Source organism: Dermacentor silvarum, chromosome 11 (assembly GCF_013339745.2).
Source record: "Dermacentor silvarum isolate Dsil-2018 chromosome 11, BIME_Dsil_1.4, whole genome shotgun sequence".
NCBI lineage: Eukaryota > Metazoa > Arthropoda > Arachnida > Ixodida > Ixodidae > Dermacentor > Dermacentor silvarum.
The window spans coordinates 16,735,250-16,749,031 of NC_051164.1; the positions used below are offsets into that span (position 1 = coordinate 16,735,250).

General features: G+C 44.4%; 2 protein-coding genes across 2 annotated transcripts; one reads left to right on the forward strand and one right to left on the reverse strand.

The window, feature by feature from the left end:
* The first annotated feature begins 6,831 nt into the window (after positions 1-6,831).
* LOC119433298 (myb/SANT-like DNA-binding domain-containing protein 1) lies at positions 6,832-8,898 on the forward strand. The gene is made up of 2 exons (XM_037700443.2): positions 6,832-7,529; positions 8,346-8,898. Exons 1-2 carry the CDS (start codon positions 7,294-7,296, stop codon positions 8,668-8,670), a joined length of 561 nt encoding a protein of 186 aa, XP_037556371.1. The 5' UTR covers positions 6,832-7,293; the 3' UTR covers positions 8,671-8,898.
* Positions 8,899-9,077: 179 nt separating this feature from the next.
* LOC119433299 (uncharacterized) lies at positions 9,078-11,579 on the reverse strand. Its single transcript, XM_037700444.2, has 2 exons — positions 10,522-11,579; positions 9,078-9,891 (listed from the first exon to the last, which is right to left on the reverse strand). Exons 1-2 carry the CDS (start codon positions 11,301-11,303, stop codon positions 9,312-9,314), a joined length of 1,362 nt encoding a protein of 453 aa, XP_037556372.1. The 5' UTR covers positions 11,304-11,579; the 3' UTR covers positions 9,078-9,311.
* Between the last annotated feature and the right edge of the window lie 2,203 nt (positions 11,580-13,782).

The following is a 13,782-nucleotide window of genomic DNA, read 5'->3' on the forward strand; positions in this document are numbered from 1 at the left end:
TTCCTTTTAAAGTTCTCTATAAAACCCTTATTCGAACAAACCTAGAGTACGCCAGCTGCGTTTGGGATCCCGGGGCTCACAGTTTCATAAATATTTTGGAGTTCATCCAAAATCGCAGTGCACGTTTCATTTGTTCAGATTCTTCGCGCACATCTAATGAATATATAATCTAGTAAAACAATTTTAGGCCTACCAACAATATCTTTAGGTGGAAAACTTTCGCGTGTACTTTTGTTTCACAAGATCTATCATCATGGGCAACTAAATCATTGTTTGTCCTCAGGACCGATCACCAACGTAAAGTCGCCGCCAGTGAAATAACATCACTTTCAGATTGTTAGCACTAATATTGTTTTGCACTTTTTAACAGTCTGAAAGAAATTTAATACAAAAGGCATGCGCTGTGAATGCAATGTTTGATGACCGTTGCTTCCGCGGTGCAATTGTAAAAAAATTCTGAGCAATAATGCAGTCGAGAACGTAAGGCTGTTCAACCTACCATGCAACGATAACCAGCAGCTTTTACAGCCTAAGCTGTTGGGTCATTCAAATAGCCGTTTCGGTTAAAATGCAAAAAAAGTACGGGTTTCCCGCCGAGAGCCGACCCGCACCCGCTGCATGGGAGCCAGATGCTCTACCACTGAGCCACGCAAGCACTTGCTATCGGGCAGCGGAAAAATGCCTTATAAACGCTCCCTAGGCAGGTGCACAGGCGCAGACGATCCGAGCCTCCGCGAGCATGGTGGTGCCACATAGGTAAGGCGCCCGCAAACACAGCGTGCACAGGCGCAGACGACGAGATGCGATTCAGACGAGGTGCGCAATCAACGCAATTCCGATGCGAGATGTGCGCTACGTATTCTGGATACCTCTTCGGTAGACGTTATGGCGTCTCCTCACAAGGTACGAACTGCTGCTGAAGAAGCGAATCGTAGAGCTACGTGCGCGGCTACAACCAGGCATCATCGGGCTCAGCAGACTGCTGTGCAGAGAGCATTACAAGCCGCAGCTCACCGTCGACGCCGGGCGGACAGTTCAGATCGTTCTCGTCAAAACGAGGCGAAGAGACTTTGTCGCGAAGACCCTGGTGTGCGTGGTGCCGAAATTGGAGCTATACTCTTGAGCCGCTCCACCAGCTTATGCTGCGACTGTGCTACGTGTACCGCGCAGGCCTGTGACTTTTTTCCCCTTTGGGGCAGTCAGTTTTGTGAAGCAGAAAACAATGAAATCAAAATTCGAATGAAGGCGCCAACACAGACCCAAGTCACTTATAGCTGCTCTGCAAAAGTTTGGTCAAGCCTCCGGAAGCTGACTCTGCTAGGGGTGCCGACCGCGGCGTAATTTATTGTTTTAACGCGATAGCGTTTAGGGCCCCGCGTCGCAGAAATTCCGGCGTCGGCAAACGGCGTGTGATCGCGGGTGGCGGAGAAAATCATCCAACCACATGGACCGCGCAGGCCCTCCACGTGGTGCAAGGTTTTAGTGAACAAAAATTGAATTTATAACCGTGAAATCCGTCAGAAAAATGGTAAACTGTGACTCTACCACTCGGCGTCGGATTAGCCGTCGGATTGTTTACCAATCTGCGTCAGATTCTAATTTGAATGTACGAGAAAACCTAATTCTGCTACGAGGAAACTCAAACACAAACCCATTTTCAAGCACTTCTACCAGAGCTGCGCGCGTCGGGGCAATACCAAACAATTAATAAAATAATAAAAATGGTGCTGGGGCCTTCACATTTTAGTATAAGACCTCTTATATTGCCCCTGGAAAAAGGTCTTTCCAGCAATGCATTTCAGTTTAAAAGTGAAGCCGACTTTAAGGGGATCGGTATAAGCTTGGTCTTTATAAGCTGGCTTACCCACGTTCAGTGTTGCAGTGAATGAAGCCTACTTGCCCTATGCGAACGATGCGATGCGAACGGGTCCCGATAACGCTATCGCGTTCTACTCTTAAAGGCGAAGCTTAAGCGTCCTCCAATTCTTTATATATAGCATTGTGAATTAGGCCTTATTTTTATGTTATGTTGCGCAATGTCTCCTTTTTATTGTATCTTGCTCCTTTCTTTCTTTGTGCATGCTATTTTCACGACCTCTAGTGTGACCGAAGTCCTTCGTGGGTGTGAGCCATGTGCGGAGGCCAGAACAAGAAAAAAATAGGTTCAGCACCACCCGCCGATGCTTCTCGTTTCCAGGCAACCCGTCCATCACTGTCCAAGACCAGTTCACAGGCGAGGGTGCTCTCGAAGGGCAACTCGTCATGCCACCCCTATTCATTCGTTACGTTCGATTCAGATGGCTAGTTGTTGCCGTTCTCTTTTCTACATTTTTTTCTGCGTACGTGGAGAAAGTGCACGCAATGCACCAATCAAGTTGCGAAGCCGCGAAGCGAGCACTATTCCTTCCTTATCCGTCTTCCGATCCATTGCGTCGATTTCCGCGAGAGTTACAAACCGGCACCGTTCACTCTTATGTGAGCGTTTGAGAAATGAATGTAAGATGCGAGAGCATTTGCTTGCATTCTTTCGAAACCTTTGATGGATGAGAGCTGTAGCCGGCTGAACCGTGCTCCTGAATTCTACAAATTATCGAGCGACATTTCGTGGTGAACGATTCCAGATACTGCGCGTAATTCTACGTTGAAGCTGCTAGTGCTACTTGAAGCGCTCAAAAAACGTTATGTGCGCGTATTGCTTTTCTCCTGAAAGAAATCGATCGCTCGCCAAGTCTATATCTGGATGAAATAAGGGGTGTCTAATAAATTGTGTAAATTATGTGTAAATGTTTAAGTATAAAGACAATGAGGGGATACCTGACCAGTTAGAATTTTCGTTTTCTGCTTATTCACAGGCGTTATTCGAAAAGCCTACAAAGTTTCCGCGCTTTGCTGGGAAAACTAAAGGGTAGCAAAGTTATGTTTAGAGAGATTGGGGCCCATGTACTGGGTCATGCACAGGTGAGGACATAAGCAATTCGAACGCAAGAGTTGCGGCGAAACTGCATCTCCATTCCTCCCAGCAGCTGCTATAGGGCATGGAGGTTGAACTTGTATAACCGCTGGTATGCTTGCATGGCCAATACAGTTTCTTGCTTCCCCACGACGCTCCTAGAGGGCATTGGGATGAAGTGTCCGGTTGGACGAAGCGTCCGCATGTTTTTCCGGGGTCATGAGAAATGCATTTCAGCCAGAGCTGCCGTGTTGGAATTACTACCCATCTTGAAACTGCAGCGCACACACAAGAAACGAGGACGCAAGGCAAAGGTAACAAATAGGCGCTGACTCGCAACTCAGTTTCCATGCGCAAATCAATTTCGCTTCTTGCGTGTGCGCTGCAGTTTCAAGGTGAATAGCTGCCAACTCGCCCCACTTTCAGCACTGTTGAAAAACTACATTAACGCCCAAAATCTGAGCTTTGTAAATAATTACTGAATAATAGTCCTCGTTCCCTTTAGGTTGCTTTATAAGTGAAATGCGCACTTTGTTTGCCTGGCGTCCTTGGAAAGATTTACGTGGCACCGCGACTGAATATGTATAGGATGTTCGTGGTAGGGGGCAGTTAAGATGGAATAGGTTAATCCCATGGACTCCATGACGGGCGCTTAAGTTGCGTAATAATTTCAATCATTTTCTCGGGTTATGTTTTCGCAGATTTTTTTTTGCAGTTAAGTATTTACATTTCAGGTAGCATAGTCCTTGTGAAATTTATGAGTCGCACGTCATTACTTCATAGGACATTTGAAATCGTTTCGAAGCTGTTTTAAACATCTTGGCCATGCCTCAGAAATGAACTGACTTCTTGGTGGGTTTGCTGCACCTTTCGTTACTTTACCGGTCCTGGGATTGAATGACCAACCATTCAGCCTTGCGTTACCTTACCTGTCCCAACAATAAACTACCTACTAGCCGACTAACTGAATAGGTGCCATGATTTAACCGCTGGTTAAGTTTCATTTTGGAAAAAAACGCTGTAGGTATGAGAATGCTTCTCTCTGGCGTGCCCAGCTTCAGTTTACTGTCTTTCACGCATAATTATCGGTTATTCATATCTCCTAATATCATTTACGTTGGCTTCGCAACGAGGCTCCGCATAAAGCATTCACAACGGCCTAAGCTGCGGAACATCAAGCAAAGGCAGCTGAAATTAGTATAAAAGCAATATACCAGAAGCACTTCTTCAGCAGCGTCGTGAGAGTTATTCTGGGTTACGGAATAAATCACTCTCTGATGAGACCACTTAGCGGACGTTCTTTCTTGTCACTTTTTTTTTTCAGACAGTTTCAGCACGGCAGTAGTGTGCTTGGAAAGGTTTAGTAAGTCTCGCCGAAAGATAACATCTATCTCCCTTCGTGATGGCAGCACTTATCTTCATCGAGTCAGTGGCTTCCATCGCCAGACTCATGTTTTTTTCCTGACACACTTTTTTTTTAGCAAGGCACAAGAGGGAACGAAGGTTTATACGTACGACCATGTGAATCAGCAAAATAAAAACTCTTTAGCAGAGCACCGCACGCGGCCTTGATGGAGCACAACCACTCGCACATCGCGCCTGGGCTAAAAGCGTCTCGTTGCTCTGGAATCAGAAGCCGCCTCGGTGAGCTTCACGGGAGCCCTCAGTACGTTCCCTCTTTATCAGCGACCCCCTCTCCCATTTCAACATCACCGAGAGCCAAGCGTTGCCGCGTGAAAAGTGTGGAAAAAACTGCACGGGAAGAGCACTGGTCTTAGAAACAAGCTCCGATCATCAAGAGGAAGACATCTGCTGCCGGCGGCGATGCTGCGTTGGAAGAGTAAACAGATAAACAAAAATTAAGGAAAAGATCGCGAGCACCATCTATGTGAGCGGGGCCTGCTCGGTTCTAAAAATAAACGCTGATGGCCGCGCCCAGATTTTACATCTATCGATTTCCTATTAAGCCGCACTTTAGCCACGTTGATAAATCGCCCAGAAAGCGCATCAATATAGTGAAAAAGAAAGATTGTAGCTCCTTGAGATTTTTTTTTTCCTTTGGCCGTGCACGGCTCATCGTAATCTAAATGGACGCCTTGCTGAGAGAACCCTTTTGTCGAATAGCCAAAGATTGTTCACAGAAGATTCGTGTTTCGCATTTTCTCGAGTATTTGCCATTAACAACTTCTTCACCTCCTCCATGCCTCTTCCATCATTGCTCTTTCTTGTTATCACTTATACACCCATATAGTTACGTTTCATCTGCGCTCTTAATTTTATTTAGAGTGTCCTTTACACCGCTACTTCTAGCGTGAAAATACGGCTGCAAAACCGACGGCTGTGTTGTTTGCTGCAAAGATGATGCCACAAAACAAGGAACCAACCTGAAATATAAACTTTTTTGCGCTATCCGCTTTGCATGCTAATTTGCACACTTAGAGCTGCAAATCATGTATCGTACTACGCGGCTACATGATGTTGACACGCGTACTTGTTTATCTTTATAATGTCAGACCATTTAACCAGCTAAATATGTTGAAAGTTAACGCTCAGCGCAAGGCGGGCCTTTGTGTACCGGAAGTTTCTGGAATGTTATCGCTGGTTCTTTGTTTTCGCCGAGCCTTGTGCAATCAAACTGCGTGCGTGACATGAACAGTGGTATATATTCGCGAACTTACGCGGGTACCAGCGATTTCGCTTCAATGGTTAATGAACCGCAATTCTACACAGAAAGAAAAGCCATGGTCGACAGCCTGCGGACGAGCGATGTTGTGCCCTGGACCTTTGAAAACGTCGTTTTCATCGGAGTGCCCTCGGCAATCAGCAAGAAAGTGCAACGACTGCTCATTGCCGTCCTGCGAGACACGGGGCTCATCGACATCTGGTGACACACTCCTGAGCTCAACTCACAGGAGGCTCAGGCGGAACAATTGCCGGCTATGTATGCCAGGCTAACCCCGCCTGCTTCAACATTATCACCACTACCACCAACACCATGTGTAAACAACCGAAGTGTCTGATAAGCAGACCAGATTTTCGACGATCGTCGATTGTACATGCCGCTTCGTTGTGCCTTGAGTGTCTTGTTTTTGTGGGCACAATAGAGAATCAAATTCGTGACTCACTGTACTAGCACTTTATCTTCACCATCGTTACAACGTGTCAATCTGAATGAATGAATGAATGAAATAATCAATGACTTTATTTCTCATAAAAAGAACTCGATGGTGGGGTTCTGGGTAAAACGTTGCGCGCAGGCAACTTGAGCAGCCCAAAAAGCATTCGAAGGCAACAGAAGGCAGCGGGCGCTCAGATGTGAGCAGACAGGGGGGCAGGCATCAATTTACAAAAAAAATGTACGTATACTGACAGGAAGTAGTACATTTGAATAACTATAGAACGAGTAGTCTGTGTGTACAAGAAAAAAATAAAATGTATACATGAGCACTATAGATTAGTTAAAGCATTTTAATGTTACAAAAACTGAAGCAAGAACATTGTAACGTAGCACTATAATCAGTACAGCACAAACTCGAAAAAACGGCCCTATACAGTGCAGGATATGCACAAAGGCAATAAAACATAACAAGAATTAGTTTGACTAGAAGTAGTTTTGCAATCTTCATAAGGACAGAAGTCCCATTTGTCGTAAAGCGAGGTTATTGAGTAAAGTCGGAAGTGTATGTCGAAGCATTTTGTACCGTAATTCATTCTCGAGTGCGGAATGTTCTATTGTTCAGATGTCCTTTTGTGATAGGCTGCAGCATGCTTATGTAGGCGAGCTACACTTCGAATGCCGCTTACTGCGTGCTTGAACTCTTTGCAAAACATCACTGCCAAACGGTGTTAAAAGAGAGCTTGAAATCCAAGTAGACTAATACCCCTGTCACACGGCACGTGTAATGTCATTCGCAGCGAATGAGATTACGTGTTAATGCCATTTTTGTTGCTTCTACACGGGCATAGCGAATGACATTCACAGCTAATGGCATTCGCCCATTGAATGAGTTTCCCGAACTCATTCGCGCGCGACTTGTGTAATCTCGACGACAGGGGCTTGGCAAAAGGTTACAATAACGATAACTTAAAACTAAATAGAATTAGGGTAAAAGTTCTTATTATTTGCAGTTATAAATCTTGTAAATATTTTATGACGTACAGCATGCCAGTTGAAGCGGTTTGTGCATTATATTCTTGTTCCCAGACTCCGGCAGGACGTTATCAGCAGTTATCACCACTTATCAGTACCTAGCTCTTGTCGGCCATGTTTAGAAACGCTTGTTCATTCCCGTCTGCATGTTGTTTTTCTGCGAAGTGGTGCCGCGTTAACCCTTGTACCAACCATGGAAGGCAACCGGGCAGCTTCGTCAGCAGAAAATGAGAAGCACAAAACCCACTGGAGCGACGACGAGACGCGCGCGCTTTTGAAAGTCTGGGAGGACCACCTCAGTGACTTGCGCAAGACGAAGCGCAACCTGAAAGTCTACGTCGCCATAGCCGAGTGCCTGCGTGCGCAAGGGGTGGAGAAGAGTGTGAAAGAAATTAAAAGCAAGATAGAAAATTTGGGAAACCGGTACCGGTAAGTGAACACTTCCGTACAAGGCCAAACTCCTCGCGTGCATGCTGTTTAGTTGCTTAACTGCGCACCCGCTAAGCCGGACAGGGAGGTGCGAAGCACGCACAATGTGCACGCGTATCCCGTCTCCCCTCTAGTCCGGCCATGGCACACGCAGCGAAGTACGCTGTTAGTGGATAATAGACTGAAAGGCGCGAATGTCGCTTGATTTTGTGTTGGGCGAACCCCCGTTCGGACTGGGCAACTTGTGCTGGGGCGCCACGCGTTATAACAGGCACATGATAAGAAACATGCTTTCGATGCGCCCTTCACGCGGCGCTAATTAGAAACGATGTGTCTTCATTCTTTATATGCATTTTTTTTTAAGATTTCGTAGAGTGGGACATCGTAGTGATTTGAGCTTTTACTACAGCAGGGCTTGCAAACGCTTCCTAATGCAGCTGTGCGTAGTTCTTGGTTGCAGAATTTTTTTGACTTTGCACTCTAGGTACTAGTACTTTTCCCAAGGCATTTTTGCATTCTTTGCGTTTCTCGTGCCAAATATTCCTGCATGTCGACTGCGTGGTTTAAGTAGAAAACAAGCAAATGCATACTTTTTTCAAAAGCACTGTCGTCTAGAAATATTTGCTAACGCTGCTCTCACCTTGACTAGATGAACGTGAAGCAGTTGTAATAGCAGAAGTACCGAAAGGAGCATAATTGCAATGCATTGTTGGGCAGATATAGCTTACGAACTGCATGTTTTGAAAGGGTACTGGCATCCCTACTAGCAGTAACATAGTACAATTCTCTGAAGATTATGCCATATGTTTCTTGCAGGAACCTCAGCCGAAAGACGACCGGACAAGGAGCCATTACGTGGAGATTTTACAAGGACATTTCTAGGTTCCTTGGCAGCCTGCCAATGAACGACAGCAGCCTCACTGAAGAAACGTGTGGCGAAGACGCCACTGTTGAAATAGTAAGTACATATTTTGTAGCATGCAGGGATCCTGTGCAACCTGCGTACGAAAGATGTTTTGTTTTGTATCACTTACCAGGAAGAAGGCACACTGATTTAGTGTGTTCCGTTGTTGGCATCACATGCGGCAAACATGACTTGTTTATCAATTCATTATGCACAACTGCTGTTGTGGCTGGGTAAGAATGTCAACATGAATTCACACTTGATGGTGTACCAACATAAACATTGTGTGGCTGCAAGATGCGAGAGTATATGTAGAATATTTATTATAGAAACGGGTAATACGCCTACTCAGCTTGTGAAGGCTGCATGCGAGAGGTAGTTGCTTTTTGCTTCTGTGGTAACAATCAGAACACTCATTGCAAACAGTCTCTTTACAAATATGTTCACATGTGCTATATTCTCTTTCATTTTCTCAGATATTCATAGTATGGAGCACGGGCCGTTGGGCGAAGAAGACTCCCAGCCACCTCCAGCATCACCAGATGAATGTTCACATAATACAAGTACATTATACTTGCCCTCATCACCATACAGCACAGACGACTGTTGGGCCCAACCACAGGCAGAAGTAACAGCCAGCAAAACAATCAAACGAGCAGGCGCACCACACAAAAGACTCTCCTAGCGCAACTAGTCGCTACGAACCGGCAGTTGTGTGCTGACCTAAACGAAAGCAGGAAGCAAGAGTTGGAGCTACGGCGAATGGAACTTGACATTGTGCGCGAATCAGCAGCTACAGAAAAACTGTTGACTGACGCGCTCGTGAAGTATTTGGCAAAATAAAGCATGGTGTTTGAGCTGCTTGTGGTCAACTATGTTCATTGGGCTCGTTTCCAAAAATACTCTGCAAGCGCAGCCCTTATATCCTCGCCTTCGCCAATGCATGCATCAGAATTGTGCAGGGGCTGCTTGTACATTTCGTTGAAGGTGTACACATCCTGTATCCACTGCTCATCCACATGATCTCGAAAGCATTCGCAGATGTTGTGTAAAGTGCAGGATGCCCTAATGGCCAGTTTGGCATTGGACAGTTTGCATTCCATTCTCTTCAGAATGAACCTGAAGCGTGCTTTCACTCGGCCGAATGCGTTTTCCACAATGCGCCTCGACTTTGACAGGTTGTAGTTGAAGATTGCTTGCTTAGAACCACTTGGGGCATTTGCATATGGTTTCATTAAATGCGGTGTCAGCGGAAATGCTTGGTCACAGAGCATGATGGGTAGTACAGGCACTCCTTCAATTACTGACACCGGAGAGTTGAAGTGATCACTCTCCACTATTGTCTTCAATCTTGACCGTCCGTAAACATGGGCGTCGTGGCATCTACCCGGGCTCCCCACGTTCAAGTACAAGAAGCGGTAGCGGTGGTCGGCAACTGCAAGCAGTATGATGCTGTACCTGCATGAAATAATTGTTTGCCAGCAGTGTGGAGAAATTATCCGAAGTGAATTAAAAAACTAAACATTTTATTAACATCACGTTTCAGGGTATTAGCAGCAGCATACACATAAATATTGAATTCGTACAGGTTTTATAAGATATAAATTTTGTCACCTTTAAACGAAACTTTCTTTAACGATGGTTTTTAAATTGACAATCTCTTCGGTGGAATAATTTCATACTGAAGCTACTAGCATTTTAGTATGGGCTGGTAAGTATCCTGAACATGTTTACTACACGATTGTGAAGGAAGAAATATAAGGTATAGATGCTACTTCCTGAATGTTATTCAAGGAAAATAACGAGGTCTTATGCGGCACTAATCACAAGCAGAGAAAAGAATTCTCACATATTTAAATAAAAGTGCCGATATGAAAGTGTGTTTTTCATTGTACGAGCTGCATATGCCTGAATATCCCAAACTTCACATTTTTAAAGAAAGCTTAATTCCTTGGCACGTGCTTTCACTTCTACTTACTGATTTTCCAATAAAGTACATTTATTCGTAACGCAGTTTTCAATTATTTGATGTTTTGTCCTGACCCTGTGCTGCTACCACATATAAAGACAACGTAAAAAAAAGCGTACCATCCCTTGTAGTTATAGTAGTCGACTGCATCTTTCTTGGGCGGAGATATGGGAAAGTGGCAGCCGTCTAGTGCACCCATGGCCTGCGGGAAACCAGTTACGGCGTGAAACTCGCGCATCTGCTCGGCAATTTCCTCCTTCCGTGGCATGCGCACCCAGGTGCCTTCATGAATGTCCACAACTGCTCGGCAAAACTCTCTGTACACAATGTTCACAGTAGATCGGCCGATGCCAAACAGGTGTGCAATCGTACGATCTTCGGCGCTGGAACAGAGGCGGTACAATCCCACGGCTACGCGTTTTTCCGCGCTAATTGGCTTGCGCATGTTGGTGACCTGACGCTCCAAGACGCACTGCAATGATATCACCAGGTATCTGAATGTGGAAGGGTTCACGCGGAACGCCTGCTTGAAATTAACTTCACCCAGGTGAGGGAGAGTGTCCTCAAACCAATTTTCGTTTCTTGGGAAGCACCATCGTTCTCGGATAATCCCTGGCGAAGTGGCAGCCCAAACAGCGGCCAACGTGACCGTATTGGCTTGCAGACGCAGCTCCAAATCCCTCGTTGTCCTTGCGCATGCCTCAGTAGCAAGCTTGATCCGCTTCAGCCGGTTTCGACGCTTCATCCTCAACAGCTGGAGAACAATTAATGCTTGTTTGCATTGCTCGTCATTTGTCACTGTCATAAATTCGACAACGCTTTCACCGTCCGCCATAGCGCCAGCTGCGGATGGAATCGTAAGCGGCTTTGAGCCAGTCTTGCTTTGGATATTTATAAGCATTTCTTTTCCACTAATGCTGTCGTATGGCTTTGCAATATATTTGCAAATAACCTTCCAATGTTTATCATTGCATTACTTACAAAATAGTAAAAATGTGTAAATAAATAGCACGATTTCGCAGGTTTCGTTATCATAGCAGCCTGCCGATAAACATTGCCATCAATTGCGAATGCCATTTTGTTTACCCGTGTAGACTGGGAACGCAAGACCGCAATGACATTCGGTATGAATGTCATTTACTGCAAATGACATTACACGTGCCGTGTGACAGGGGTATAAGTCTTGTAAACAGTGACTGAGTAGGAGCATCGCATGGCCTATTACATATAAAGCGTATTATTTTTTTTCTGCAAGATAGACAGAAAGTGTATATTAGTTTTAGATGCCGTGCCCCATACTAGACAGCGGTAATTTAAATACCTTTAGAATAAAGCATAGCAAATTAGCATTTTTATGTTTCGTGGACCACATTTAAGGCAGTAAATTGCGCCTACGACTTGGGACAATTTTCCTGCGAGGAGTCGTAATGGGTGTTTGACGACAGACCGGGTGTTCAAAGTTAGGCTTTACAGAATTTTTAAAAATCGCCTGTGACAGGTAGCATAATTCTTATCAATGAGCTGGGTTATTCGAGGAGGCAGACATTAGTAGCATGAGAAATCGAAACACATATTCAACAAATTAGCAAAAGATTGACTAATGAACTTCTTAGTTAATTACTTTACGACACATATCGCAACTTACGAATTGTGGCTGGTGAGCTTGCAAGACGCATCAACTTGAAATTAATTTTCAGGATGACACCAGTTTCGAGATATTATTTCGCAAAATGTGGGACGAAATACATGGTCGTTCCCGTTGTGCTTCAATATATAAAACAACATTTTGGTAAAAAAGTAAGGGGAACAACAGTGCATTTTTACGGCGAGTGTGATGGTGTGATTCTGGAAATTCATTCCAGGTGGATACGCCTGACAAGCTCACCGGCTACAATTCGTAAATTGCGATATGTGTCGTAAAGTAATTAACTAAGAAGTTCATTAGTCAATGTTTTGCTAATTTGTTGAATATGTGTTTCGATTTCTCATGCTACTAATGTCTGCCTCCTCGAATAACCCAACTCAATAAGAATTATGCTACCTGCCACAGTCAATTTCTGAAAATTCCGTAAAGCTTAAAAATGAACACTTGTATGTTTATCAAAGAAGATACCTAGCGTTTCTACCGTTTTTGCAGTTTCAATTCTTGAGCCCCCTGCTTCTCCTGTAATTTTCTTTTTTTTTTATAGCTTGAGACAACACTGCTTTAGTTTTGTTTGCTATAACTTTAAAGCTGTTGTCAACAGACCATTCATAGACTTTCCTTAGCGCAAAGTTGACTGTCTTTGCAGGGCTATGTGCATCATTTGATTTAAATAGCAAATTGGTGTCGTCAGCATAGATAACACATTTTGTGTTAGGATCACCATTAACTTAGTCGTCTACGTAGACATTAAAGATAAGGGGAAGATGCTTCCTTGCGGAACGCTGACCTCAACTGGTGTGACATCTGATATAGCATCAAGTTGCACTAGTTGCTTTCTGTGTTTCAAGTACGATGCGATTAAGTTTAGAGCTATATATGTCCAGTTATACCATAAAAGCAAACTTTTGCAACAATGGAGCATGATTTATAGTGTCAAATGCCTAACGATAATCTAAGAATACTCCTAAATCCCCAAAAATGCTCCTACAGAATTCAAAATAGTGTTTTTGTTCAACGAATGCATTGGTCTGTGGATAAATGTTTTCGAAAAGTTAACTGGCTACCAGAAATCGACCTCTTTCTTTAAGCAAATACTGTTATACAAGTAATTATTGTCTTTTATAGCATGTTTTTCTTTATAAAACAAATAAAACGCGGAAGCGGCTTGGCTGACGAAAGTATACAAGCCATCTGTGTCGGTCGCTCGTCTTTAAAGGCCACTTCCATGTTCAAGTGAAAGACGAATTCACAGTGAGCTGGGTGATATTTTGTTAGCTCATGACGTACCATTGTGCGAGTGAGCTCAAATCTGCGTGCGATCCCAAACATCCCGAAATGTGTTAGTATTTCTAAGCAACTATTATTGTACTCTATTGAGTCGTTGGTAATCTGTGCTACGCAATACATAATACAGTCGAACGTCCATACAGCGAAATGACCTATATACCGCAGGATTGATTTGTACCGGCTTACTATCGTTCACAAGTATTGAGAACGCCACTACAACGAATACCTCCACAACAAGTTCGCCTGCACAACAAAGAAATTTAGGAGTTCCCGACCGCTGATTTGTTGCTTAACAAGGAATGCCACACTAGCACTAGCACTAGCGACACACTTGAGTGTTCCAATGTCCTGCTGCACAGCTCCACGAATTGGTCAACTCGTACGTTGCTTGTAGCCGGTCATCGGATGCTACAGCTGAAGAATACGTAGCAATTGATTACGACGTGAT

What these genes read in the sequence shown, in the direction of transcription:
- LOC119433299 (XM_037700444.2), bottom strand. Translation starts at nt 11,303, where the DNA reads ATGCTTATAAATATCCAAAGCAAGACTGGCTCAAAGCCGCTTACGATT. An exon ending in TACTATAACTACAAGGGATG is followed by an intron (nt 9,892 to 10,521) that starts GTACGCTTTTTT and finishes TATTTCATGCAG; the next exon opens with GTACAGCATCATACTGCTTG.
- LOC119433298 (XM_037700443.2), top strand. Translation starts at nt 7,294, where the DNA reads ATGGAAGGCAACCGGGCAGCTTCGTCAGCAGAAAATGAGAAGCACAAA. An exon ending in AATTTGGGAAACCGGTACCG is followed by an intron (nt 7,530 to 8,345) that starts GTAAGTGAACAC and finishes TGTTTCTTGCAG; the next exon opens with GAACCTCAGCCGAAAGACGA.